Source organism: Lactuca sativa, chromosome 4 (assembly GCF_002870075.4).
Source record: "Lactuca sativa cultivar Salinas chromosome 4, Lsat_Salinas_v11, whole genome shotgun sequence".
NCBI lineage: Eukaryota > Viridiplantae > Streptophyta > Magnoliopsida > Asterales > Asteraceae > Lactuca > Lactuca sativa.
Window position 1 is genome coordinate 59,519,201 of NC_056626.2, and position 13,176 is coordinate 59,532,376.

Consider the following 13,176-nt stretch of genomic DNA (forward strand, 5'->3'; position numbering starts at 1 on the left):
CCTTCTACTATAGTTCAAGGTGTCAAAGAAGTAAATAATGAAGCTTTATCATAACAATCAGACTTCTGGATTCATCATTTCTTATTAACCTAATATTCATTTGATACCTTGATATAAATGATAAAGAAGCCATTAAGAAAAAAAAGAAATAAACACACTTATACAATACTACAAAGTAGCAAAGGTAAACCTCATGAACGCCCCATAAGTACCACCTTGCAACAATCCAACACATGCATGAGCTTTTAAACAGTAACATGTACACATTAATCATTCGTATTACTTGTGAGGTTATTTATTTAAGCGTTTATCTACAATAAAAATGTTCGTATCATGTCCCATCATTAACGAAAACCTCGAATTGTTGTGGGAGAGTTTGTGTAGTATAGGTTTTTTTAGGTATGCAACTATATGTACCATCGAGCGGATATTAAGGGTTAACCAAACTTACGTGCGAATTCTTTCTTGATCAAGACATAATGGTATGTATGCTCAAAACTTGTAGAATATAACTACCAACTTTTTAATACATCGACACATAACCTTCCATCCACATTCTCTTATTTCTATTTATAAAGTTCTTTTTCACTGGGCAGATCTACTCTGTCAAGCCCAACTTCTGGTTCAAACGAAGATTCATCGACTCTACCAATAAGCCTATTTTCATTAGGGTTCTGAGATATATGTTAAAACATGTTGGAAGAACTTTAGAAGTTGCAACATATCCTTGTTTGCAAACCATCAAGTATCAGACCAAACAACACTGGAGTCAATCTAAACCCTACCTCATACATATGTCTCAACAGGCCAAGTAACTACCACAAACAAAAAAGGAGATTACAAGGAAAATATTATATATATACATACATATATATATATATATATATATATATATATATATATATATATATATATATATATATATATATATATGTAAAAGATCAAATGAGAACCAAAAAAGATTAAGAACTCTAAGAACCATTATTTTAGTTTATTTAAGGTATATTTATAATAAAAGACTTTTTTTGTCAATTATTTGTTAAAAATAAAGAATGATGTCATCATAAATAACTGTAAATCTTAATCCATTTTAATAAACATAAAAGAAAAGTTGCATGATAGTAAATAGTGTGAAATCAAAACCTACTTTCATAAACACATACAATCTGATTCAAAATCAGATCCAAATTTGATCTCTCTCTTTCCTCTCAAAAAACTCATCTATCATCTCAACAAGATCCCACTTCTAGCCATCTTCAAGAGCATGATGCTGACGACCTGCACCACCGTCGAACGACACCGCCGTCAACAACATTATTGTTATTGTTCCTCTAGTGATTTTTGTCTCCACTGTCTCCCCTTTCCCCCTTTCACTACCCTACCGCCAAGGAAAACTCATATATGATGAGATTTGATGACAACATTGTTGATCCACCACATTCGTCACTATCATCACCACCAAATTTCTACCAACACCAACAACGTCAGCTTATTACCACCTCTAGATTCACCGTTACTCTTGAACCTCACCATATCGTTGCCACCAGGCCGATGCTCTAGCACCATGTCAGGTCGTTGTTTCCTACATCACTGCTACGTATTATTGTTGTCTCTGATGAGCTGAAACTTCGGTGAAAATGTGATGCAATGTATTTTTGTAAAAAATTTGGTGTATGTGTGTATATGTGTCTACTACGGTGGGAATGTTGACAAGAAGTGCATATGTTGGTGTTCCAGGCATACTTGGATGATGGAGTAATGAAGTTGCATATGATGGTGTTTCTGATGTTCGTTCTGGCAAGAGCTTCTGCAATAATTTTATGGAGATGCTTGAATAATTGAAAAATATGGTTGTATAAGGTTATGTTTTTTCTCCTTTGATTTAAATATCATTTATTCATTTTCTTGAATCAAGATGTGCCAGAATGCTTGTTTCATATCGCTCTTTTACATTTATCAAGTAAGACAACTTTTACATTTATTGACTAAGACAACTTTTATATATATTGAATATAATAATTTTACATTTACTAGCCTTGCATATTTGATGGAATAATTATTTAGAATTGGTCAATAAAAATTTCTACTAGTTTTTTCACAGTCTATTTGAATTATGTATATATTCTTATTCTAACAAATCAAATAGTTTGGAAATATTCATAAGTGAGACAAATATGAATAGATTACACTTTTGAATAATGCAAGTTTTAATTTAATGATCAATTCCATATTAATACATATATATAGTAAATGAACTTTTAATGTGAAATTGATTATGTGGAACTTAACGATGAAATATTATATATCCTAAAATTTGTTACACAAGGTGTTTAATAAAATGACTTAGTGGATTAGTATAAGTCTTCAAATTGTGAATGACTGTTGTATTACATTGCGAATTATTGTCTGGATTGTTGTATTAAACTGTAATTGATTGTCTAAAATATCGTATTAAACTGTGAATTTATTGTATTAAACTGTGAATTTTGTGTATAAACTATGAATCGACTGCATTAAACTATAAATTTTGTGTATTAAACTGTGAATTTATTAATTAGTGATTTTTTTATTTTGTGCTTGCTTATGAAATATTTTTGATTTTATTCAATTTTGAATAAAGTATGTAAAAATTAAAACAGTGAGTATTGCATAAATAAAGTTTGAAAGAAGCACTAGCCTCCATATCAAAATGTATAAAAGTAAGTTTTAAGTTGAGAATATTACTATAATGTATAATTTTTATTCAATAAACTGTGAACTTATTATATTAAGTTGTGATTTTTGTATGCTAAACTATAAATTAACTTTTTAAGTTGTTAATTTTTTATGAATATTTGTTAAAAAAAATGAATGTTATATACATGAATGTTTATATTAATTTTCGTGTAACTATTTTTTTGGTGTTGTATAAATGTGTAAAAATATAATAGTTTTTTTTTAATTATTTTTCATTAAACTCTGAATTATTGAACTAATTGGTTTATTAAACTGTGAAAGGAAATGGTCAGAGGAAATGACAGTGAGGTATAAATGTATTAGTATATTTACAGAAATATTTATGTAAATAAACTTTGAAAGAAAACACTAGCTTATAGTGTTTGTTCTATTAAGTTGTGAATATAACCAGAAAACTCCTAGTGAATTTAATGTTAGTCTGGCGGTGATCCGACAAAGGTCCGACAGTGATCCGATGACTAGTGAAAAGTACTTTGTAAATAAGGGATGACAAGTGGCAAGCAAGCAGTTTGTAAATGTTGGATTTGTACAAAATGTCATTAATTAAAGCATTTAAAAAAATGATTCTTAAGGTTTTTAATCTTTTTAGGTTTTCATTTGAATTTCTCTCTCTCTCTCTCTCTCTCTCTCTCTATATATATATATATATATATATATATATATATATATATATATATATATATATATATATATATATATATATATATATATAGGGCTAGGTTATTTTGTTTGTTGCATCTATTGTGTGCCCGTAAGCACAAATCTGGACCAATAGATGAATAAAATCAATGGTCATGATATGAGGGTCTACGATATTACAATAGGGTAACATATATCATATAATCACTCAAATTTAATTAAAAGGGTATTTTAGACAATTAACTATATTTATAAAAGGAAATTTTCGAAATTAAAGGGATAATTCTAAGTTTTTTTAAAAAAAATTAATTCAATTCTAGTTCTAATTAGTTTTTAATCATAACCGATTATAGCTTATTTTATTCTGTCAGAATGCGATTCTGTTAGAATGAAATTTTGTTATAATGACATTCTGTTAGAATAACAGTTTATGACATCCTTTAAGAATAAATAAATAAGAAGAAAAACATGAATAAGTACATTATGAAACAATATACAAAATCGATTCTTGAACTAATAATCTATCAAATAATTACATTATATGATTGTGATACAAAAAGAAAATGGTTGAATAATAACAACATTCTGAAAGAATAACAAGTGTAATTCTTAAAAAAAAAACAACATTCTTAAACTGTGAGTGTGATCAATCTTTGATTCACTCTTCACGTCATTCCTATAATGTCTTCAAGCCATTCCTATAAAAAAAATGCAACAAAAACATCAAAACCCAACACACAACACTAATTCATTCTGAAAAAATAATAATGCTAAGATAAGTTTTATACATTCTTGCAGAATACATTCTACTATAAGACACACTTGTTCTCCATATTTTTCTTTTCTCTCAACATGAATGACAAACTCTTCAAAACCTAAAAAAACCATCAAAATCTAACAAAAACACTAATCTATTATAAATTAATATTATTGATAAGATTCGTTTTATAAATTTTGATAGAATAAATAAAATACATTCTGCTAGAATACGTAAAATGCATTTTGCTAGAATATACTATTCTTTAAGAATAATTGTCATCAAATAAAACTATGTGATGGTAACATTCTGTGAGAAACTTGCTATAATCAAAATTAGTTTCATGATCCATCAAACAAAAAAAATCAATGAAGATATATATAATCAAAATTAGATCACATCTAAGAAAAATAATATGTATACATGATGCATCAATAATCACAAAACATAATAATTATCCATCGTTACTCACAGTTAAGAATGAATAATATCGTTACTCACAGTTAAGAATGAGATGGTGAGGAAGTAACCCAAACAGTATTACAATGAATGAAATTAGATAAAAAGTTATAGACTACATAAAAATGTAATTTAATGAATGTTGAGTCAAATTCCGATAAACACAAAATTTACCTAAATTGAAATTGACAATTTGTAGGTAAACCGATAAAATATAGCTTTCGGATATTTCGCATTATAATAAGAACATACCAATTAAAAACAAATAAACAAAACAATTATTCTGACAATTTGGAAATGGTTATATGGTGGATCAAAAACATAACAGAGAGAAAGAGAGAAGACCATTATTAAGACGACAAGAATTAAGTATATAAAATTCTTTCCTTTTCATCCATAAACAAAATAATGAATATAGAACAATTACTTGAAAAAATACTTACCTGAATCAAATATCTCCAAATAGCCGAGACTTGGAAATCGAGAATGTTAGGCAAGAACGGAATGCAAATCATCATCTTCAACCCACTACTAACAATCGAGCATATTGATACTGACGAACATGATGGATTCAAAAAAAACTTTGGTGATTAACAAATTGTATTTTGATGAAGGGGAGGGAAGAGGTGAAGAAGCCCTAATTTACACAGAGGTGGATAGATGATGATATGTTCGTTCATATATTTGATGAACGATTTCGGTGAAGAGGGGCGGTGATATTTTTTGGCCAGCGATTATAAACATAGAAGATGTTGTGGCCGGCGGATTTTAGAGAAATAGAGGGAATATGTTATATGTGTATAGGGTTTGTAAACTAATATCCTAATATAACGGAATATTAATTGACTTAATTTTTACCATAAATAATTACGGCTAGATTACTATTATACCCTTTTATGATTTATTATTGAATTTATTTTTGCTTAATTCTGATTGGTTGTTAGAGGCACATAGTACTTATTGAAAACATTTGAACCTAATTATATATATATATATATATATATATATATATATATATATATATATATATATATATATATATATATATATATATATATATATATATATATATATATATATATATATATATATATATATATATCCTTTTGGTAATATGTAATTATGAACTTCTTGATAAATAAATATGAACATTTTATCATCTATTTTATGTTAATTTGTTCAATTTTACATTACAAAAACATGTTATTGTGAATTCCATTGGGCAATCCCAAACTTAGTAGAATAAGTTCATATATCAAAATAACCATATAAGTATTTAGAAAAAGTAGTTCATACGAACTGGCATCTAGATTTCGTAGGGTTAGTGGTCCTTTTCTTAAAAGCCAGCAAAACTATATTCATCTTAAAATATGAAATAATCTTTTATGGTGTTTTAGTGAATAGATCTTTAATAAATAATCCAAATGAAATATGCCAGTTATAAGATGTGTTTGATGATTAGGACTGTACTCCATCATTATAATTAAAAAGGTTAGGGCCTCTATGCATCATATACAAATGGGGAAGGTGGTTAAAATAAGGTAGTTTACTTTTTTATGTTGTTTTATTGACTTGATCAATCATACATAACGTGTTGGAACTTGTAAATAATGCATTACAACTTGTTCATCCGGATTGTATTTTCCAAGTGTAGAAATAGGTGTTTAGCATTAAATCGGGTGAGTTTTATTTTCCAATCCTCTTTCTTTTTAAAGAGTCTTGAGAGAGAAACCAATCAATCAGCTCCAACTTACCTATGTAAATAGCCATTTTAAGGCCTACCACTCCTCCCCCAATCACACTCTACTTCCAGATACCCTCTACAAGTTCTCTCTCTTTCAAGAACACCAATCTGGGGTTTGCTTCTCTAGTAACTTCTTTTTCTTTCTTGATATATAGGAGTATCTCCTTATAGAAATACCCATATTTAGCAACAAAGTTTCCACCTTTTTTGCTCTCTTGCAACCTTCAGAAACTTTGCTTTTCGCTTCACGAAATTGATTAAGCTTCTCAGATTTTGTTATTGATGGATCTTGATCTGCTTAATTAATACGGGCTCCTTTTCTTGAAATATTAGGTCGATTTCAAGAAACCAAAGATGGTGAGAGGAAAGACCCAGATGAGGAGGATAGAAAACGCTACAAGTAGGCAAGTGACTTTCTCCAAAAGGAGAAATGGTCTATTGAAGAAAGCTTTTGAGCTTTCTGTGCTTTGTGATGCTGAAGTTGCTTTGATTATCTTCTCTCCAAGAGGCAAGCTCTGTGAATTCGCAAGCTCAAGGTGTCATCTTTTTCGCTTATTTCTGATTCTTGATTGATTTAAAACTTTTTTTCTGATTTCTTTCATGCATATATCTATACATACATACATATAATATACACAGATATATGTGGTATATATGTATATATGTTTTATATGTGCTTTTTAACTTCTTTATAGTATAGGTCTAGGTTATTTATAACCTTAGGGTTTCTCTCTTCTTCTCCTCCTTTAACTCACACTAGAATAACACAGAAACACATAAATATTTAGATCTAAAACTTGGTTCAATTTATCACTTTTAGGGTTACGAATAGGAATCTTTATGGTGTAAACATATTGGAGTTCTTCGTGACTTAACGTGAACAGTTAATAATATTTTAAGATCAGTTAGGGCGAAAGACACTGTATATAGTCGACCCCCATTTCTCTCTCTATCTTTCCTTCACTGCAATTAAATCTTGTTCAAAGGGTTTTTAATTCGAATCCACTCCGACTAACTTCTTTTTGAGAAGCTATTTTGGAATTAAAATGTTTTTTTTTTAGATGTTAGTCAATAAATTATTAAAAACATCTGACAAATTTTCACTTGTTCCTTGTTGGGATTCTTGTTTTTTCATGACATTTTGTGAATAACTCAATTAAGAAAGATCTACAACTACTATTTGCCAGGCATGTTTCAATCAGATTATAACATGAAGTGGTTTGTTTCATATATTCCAACTTCTTTTCAACGCAGAAAGTGATCAGCTTTTGCTTTTCTTCTGATTTTTACCATAGAAAGAATCAACTTCTAAATATATATGATTATAGTACAACATATATTATATTGTTAATTAATGTACTAACTAAGTTAGATCTAAAATATTATTAAATTGCATGTTAAATTAAGATTAACAACTTTTAATTGTTAAAATTCTTCTTGCACCAAATCCAATATTTCATAATTATATCATAGTAGCAAAATAATGAAATTTTGCTTGAAATTTGACAAATAAACGACACTTCAGATGATCTAGACTAGTAATTTTTTTATAGAAACAAAATAGATATGTTTCTCTGTTGAAGCAATTCTTCTCACAGTTTGAAGATGAATTAATTACACATATCTTCCAACATAAAATAGATGCATTTGTAGATCTATAATATTGTGCCAATTTTGAAAGACACTTGAGTTGACTAAGTTGTTTTTTTTTTTTTACAATTTGGTGGAGTGAATAATCGAATGTGCTTGTTCTTTAATAAATTCTATGAGTTGTATTGTTATTGTAAAATTACAATCGCTATGTATTTATCAAGCAATTTGTGAAATATAACAACGTTTTCTCCATCAAATTGCTTTTCTCCTTTTATCTTCAATTGACCATTAAGTTATAATTAATTACTTTATTCTAATTGATATAAATAAAACTGAACAAAGTCGTTATGTTTCATATAAATCTTAGCATGAAATAACATTATTTTTTCCAAAAATAGAGGTCGTAAGCAAGAGATTAGGTCTTAGTAATAACTAATAGTTAGTCACTAACGTGCAGACCATTCCACCCATACTCATACAACATAGAATCATAGATGATGGGTGTTAGTTAGAACTATATGGCAATATTCATCTAATTAATGTATGGTTTAACTAAATTATGTTACTATCACTTTAATGTTCAAATATGACTTGTTAATAATAAAAGTTGTATTTAAATCATTGTATTGTCAATCGAAGAATTTCTGTCGAGTAATTAAAATTTGACCTTAACAATGAACTATTTTGTCGCCCTTTGAGTCGTTATTTACATAACCTTCCAATAAGTGATGTAACACTATATGTATCTATATCTACGACATAATTTTAATATATTTTCCATCTATTTGTTAATAATAGAGAAAATGTTGTCATTAACAATATCTAATGTTCGTGTTTGTAATTTTTTCAGCATGGATGACACTATCGAACGTTACAGGAATCACGTAAAAGAAGTTCAAACTGAGAATTCTTCGAGTGTAGAAGATGCCCAGGTTCAAATCTTTCTCCATAATAGACATGTCTTCTTTCCTATGCATCGTGTTCTTGGTCTTTCAACCCTAAACCCTTAAATTCTGTCACAAAATTAAAATTCAGTCATATGCTATGAACTTTTTGAACAAAATTGGATTGAAAATGTTGTTTTGCTTTGAATTAAATCGACTATAACTACAAAAACAACAATGTTTTTAAAATTCCAAAGTCAAAGTTGACTTTTTGGAAGTGTTACTTATTGTCCTCCATTGTGTTCAGTGGCAACATTTGAAGAATGAAACAGAAATTATGGCAAAGAAGATAGAACTCCTGGAAATAACTAAAAGGTTAGAATTTCATGTTCTGAATATGTTAATTGAGCTTTAAATCGCCACACATGTAGTTATGAAACTAAGATTAATTAATTGTTGGTTCTAAATTAAAGCTACAATAAAACCATCGATCCTAATTAACATCTTAAAACTTTATTACAGGAAACTTTTGGGAGAAGGTCTGGGATCAAGCACCATTGATGAACTACAAAAGCTTGAACAACAGCTAGAGAGGAGTGTATCCATCATTCGTGCTCGAAAGGTTGACTTTTAATTATCACACAAAAGAATAAGAAGTTGACTCTCAAAAACTGATTTTGTTTCAACTGAGCTTGAAATTCTTTGATTTATTTTGACTTTAATTGTTGGTGTTAATCTCAGATGCAAGTATATAATGAACAAATTCAGGAACTCCAAGCAAAGGTACATTAATACATAAATACGGGTTGATCATTTACTTTTAGTAACATTACACTTTCATACTCAATAAATCACAATTCTATATTTTCGTTTTCTTTCACCTTATTAAATTCTTCTAAACCTATTTGCATCATTTTAACTCATCTAATTAGCAAGACATCCCACACACATATAAATTATATTTCTAGAACTCTCATCATATATACCATTTACTTCTAAAAAATTTCAGGAGCAATTGTTAGCTTCTCAAAATGCAATGCTAAATTCAAAGGTAAGGTTATTCTATTCGTTACTCTTTATGGTTTAACTCACATTCAAAAAAAATGGCAAACCATACCATCTAAGCGGTCCATGTAAACGACCCTAGGGGAGGTCAATTAATACTATCAGTATTTTAGCTGAGCTAGGGTTTGAACCCTAAACCTCATGTGTGGAATTCTGCATCTCAACCACTAGGATCTCAGGGGACTATTATTATGCGATTTATAGTCATATGTATAAATTAATAAATTATAGATGAAAATTGAAAACAACATATATGAACTCAAATCTCTCTTTCAGTGTCTAGTCCAAACTCAGGAAAGGATTGATGAACAACGAGCCATGTTGCAAATGATTGAATGTGGAGAAAGTTCCGATGTCGAAACAGAATTGTTTATTGGATTACCCGAAAAAAGGATGAAGCTTGATAGACAAAAATGATGGTTAAAATATCTATAAAGCAACACATTTATATATCTATAAAGATGTTATTTGTGTAAGTTATCAAAAATCTATGTTTTGCCATTGACTTGCGAGAAAATGTTCATGGAGAACCGAATGGAATTTTGGTTCTTGTACATATGAACACATAATATTGATCGCATCATTGATCTTTCATGTCATCTTGGTTGGTTGCATCCTTTGATGGATTTTATGAAGTATAATGACTTTGGCATCATGTTCTTTATTAATCCTTTTCTACAAATATTTCTCTAAGTTATAAATCTCATTTTGATTGCTGAAAATTGTTATGTTTACGATTGACACACACGTGTTACATATACAATAATTACATAGACAAAAGTAAGAAAAATAATGAGACAAATTTCGGTTTTTTGTTCATGTTTTTTCTCTTAGCATATTCTACCTTGTAGAAGACAGTTTAATAACCATTTCTTCTAATTTCAAACCAAAAAAAAATGATACGAGTTATTTAGATTCTGATTCCTCCAACTTGTTATGAACAGCTTCCTTTGAAGGCAATGATGGAATCGCTCCTCTCTCTGTAACTGTAATGGCCCCACAAACATTTGCAAACCTCAATGCATCTCTCAGCTTCTTTTCATCCTAAAATGGGGGCATGACATAAATCTTTTAAAAATCAATATATTCAGAAAATGATTTTTTCTTTTTCAGCCAATTTTTTAAAAATGTTTAACCTTGAATAATTGAGTATTTGCAGCCAAATTGAGAAGGAGTCCTCCAACAAAAGCATCACCTGCACCCGTTGTATCAACACACTTCACCTTAACACCACCAACTTTCCCATGAAAATCCTAAAAAAGAAACATACAAATTGATGTAATGATATCATTTAAGATAATCCAACAATGGAAAATCATGTTAAATTGACAAAAATAACCTTGGTGTAGTATCTACAGCCATTAGGACCTTCAGTGACAATCAACAACTTAAGATTTGGGTGAAAAAGCTTGGTCAAGACAACTTTGTCATCATAGGGATCATCACCTCCAGTCAAGAACACAATTTCATCTTCACTAATCTGTAATTTCCCAAAAATTCAAAAACCCATTAAAGTTTTAAGTCAAAAAAAGTCAACCCACTATGAAATTTTGCACCTTGATAACATCTGCTTCATCCCAAATGCTCATGATGCCTTTTCGAGCAGCTTCAGGTGATGGCCATAATGGTAGTCTCAAATTAGGATCATATGAAAGAATGCATCCTGCTTTTTTAGCAATTTTCATTGCAGCTAAGTGAGCTGATTTGCATGGATCTTCAATTAAACTAATGGATCCGTAGTGAAAGATTGTTGACTGGTCAAATAACAAAAATTGGCCACAATTTAATCTTTCAAAACATGCAGCCATAAAAAATGGATGACGAAATGCTGATTGAATGTACCTTTTTGATCAAATCTGTATCAAGTTCTGCCTCTGTGAGAAGCATATCAGCACTTGGATGGCGGAAGAACATGAACTCACGCTCTCCATCGGATCTTAGGGTTACAAATGCCAATGCGGTTCTTGCTTGTTTGTCAAATCTCATTCCTGTGTTATCGACATTGTTTTCTTTGAGGATGTTAGCCAACATGTGACCAAATTCATCGTCCCCAACCTTGCCAAGAAAACCTGCAGATCCTCCCAATTTTGATACACAAACTGCAACATTCGCCGGAGCACCGCCGGGAGCTTTCTTGAATCCCGGAGCCTCCGCCAGTGAAACACCGGAGACTGTGGGCACAAAATCGATCAAAAGTTCTCCGAAGCACACCACCTGTGGATTCTTTTTTCTTTTGCTTCCATCCTCCGAACCTACATTGTTGGAATTCAACAACGCAATTGATTATGATAGGCAAAGAGAATAGTGGATTGGGAAATTTGGGATGACTTACTTGAGCTCACTAATAAATCTTTAGCGCTCTTTACACGCTTGAAGTCACCCATTGCGGATCGATTGGAGATGGTTGGAAGACAATAGCCCGTTTTGTTGGTGCTGGAAGATTTGGTGTTCGTTTGATCCATTTTTACAGAGAGATTAATGGGAAGGAGAAGAATCGATTAAGAATTATGTTAATGTGGTTTGTTTTGGTGTTTGTATGTACTGTCGATTTCGAAAGTGATAAAGAACCCATAAAAATTCTTCTCCAAAATTCCCAAAAAGACAAATGAAATTGGTGGGGTTTGTTGATTCTCTGATTCCTGTTATGGTTGAATAGGTAGAGGATGGTTGATGAATTGTCCAGAATCAACCGATGGTCCAATTTCATCACTAAATTTAGTGATATCCAACTAAATCGATCATCCCATTCCACCTTAATCAAATTCCGTATTGTACGCTCGATCTCCGTGCCCTCCGTCATCGTCGGCAGGTGGAAGATCCTCCAATCCACCACCTCCTGTTAAAGGGGATATATTTTGGGTTTAAACTTGCTTTATTGAGTATGCATCATTATCAACGATTTTGTTGGGTTTCAAATCAACTGCGGTTGAAATAGGGTCTTGAATCCACCCAAAGAAAGCTTCGTTACAAGCGAAGGTGTGGAATTTGCCAAAAACAAGTTTGAAACTAGTAAATGACATTTCTATTTTCTGCTCACTGATATTTCTATTTAATCAACATAAAACATCAAATTAAAACAAAGGAAGGATGATAAAATATTAATAATCCAAAATTATATACACCATTTTTTTTAAGAAAACTTATAGTTAACCCGAAATACCCAAACCCGGCTTAATACCAAATTACCCATAAGCGATTACCCGGATTTTTATTTAGTTCGGTTATACCCGATCTACCTAACTAAAATACCCAAAACCTGAAAGTTATACCCGATCAACACGTTATATTTTCCTACAAAA

The 13,176-nt window shown here is 30.4% G+C and overlaps 2 protein-coding genes across 3 annotated transcripts; one reads left to right on the top strand and one right to left on the bottom strand.

The window, feature by feature from the left end:
* Window positions 1-6,291: 6,291 nt before the first annotated feature.
* On the top strand, window positions 6,292-10,469 carry LOC111878575 (MADS-box protein SOC1). 2 transcript variants are annotated; one of them, XM_023875095.3, is made up of 8 exons: window positions 6,292-6,448; window positions 6,669-6,871; window positions 8,779-8,860; window positions 9,120-9,187; window positions 9,335-9,434; window positions 9,554-9,595; window positions 9,822-9,863; window positions 10,154-10,469. In XM_023875095.3, the coding sequence occupies exons 2-8, from the start codon at window positions 6,690-6,692 to the stop codon at window positions 10,292-10,294; spliced, it is 657 nt and encodes a 218-aa protein (XP_023730863.1). In that variant the 5' UTR covers window positions 6,292-6,448; window positions 6,669-6,689; the 3' UTR covers window positions 10,295-10,469. The 2 variants fall into 2 exon arrangements, with proteins under 2 accessions (XP_023730863.1, XP_023730864.1); XM_023875096.3 differs by having other exon boundaries at window positions 6,309-6,461.
* Window positions 10,470-10,658: 189 nt separating this feature from the next.
* LOC111878574 (probable fructokinase-7) lies at window positions 10,659-12,876 on the bottom strand. The gene is made up of 6 exons (XM_023875094.3): window positions 12,210-12,876; window positions 11,720-12,129; window positions 11,434-11,631; window positions 11,217-11,357; window positions 11,014-11,130; window positions 10,659-10,921 (listed from the first exon to the last, which is right to left on the bottom strand). Exons 1-6 carry the CDS (start codon window positions 12,337-12,339, stop codon window positions 10,784-10,786), a joined length of 1,134 nt encoding a protein of 377 aa, XP_023730862.1. The 5' UTR covers window positions 12,340-12,876; the 3' UTR covers window positions 10,659-10,783.
* Window positions 12,877-13,176: the final 300 nt, after the last annotated feature.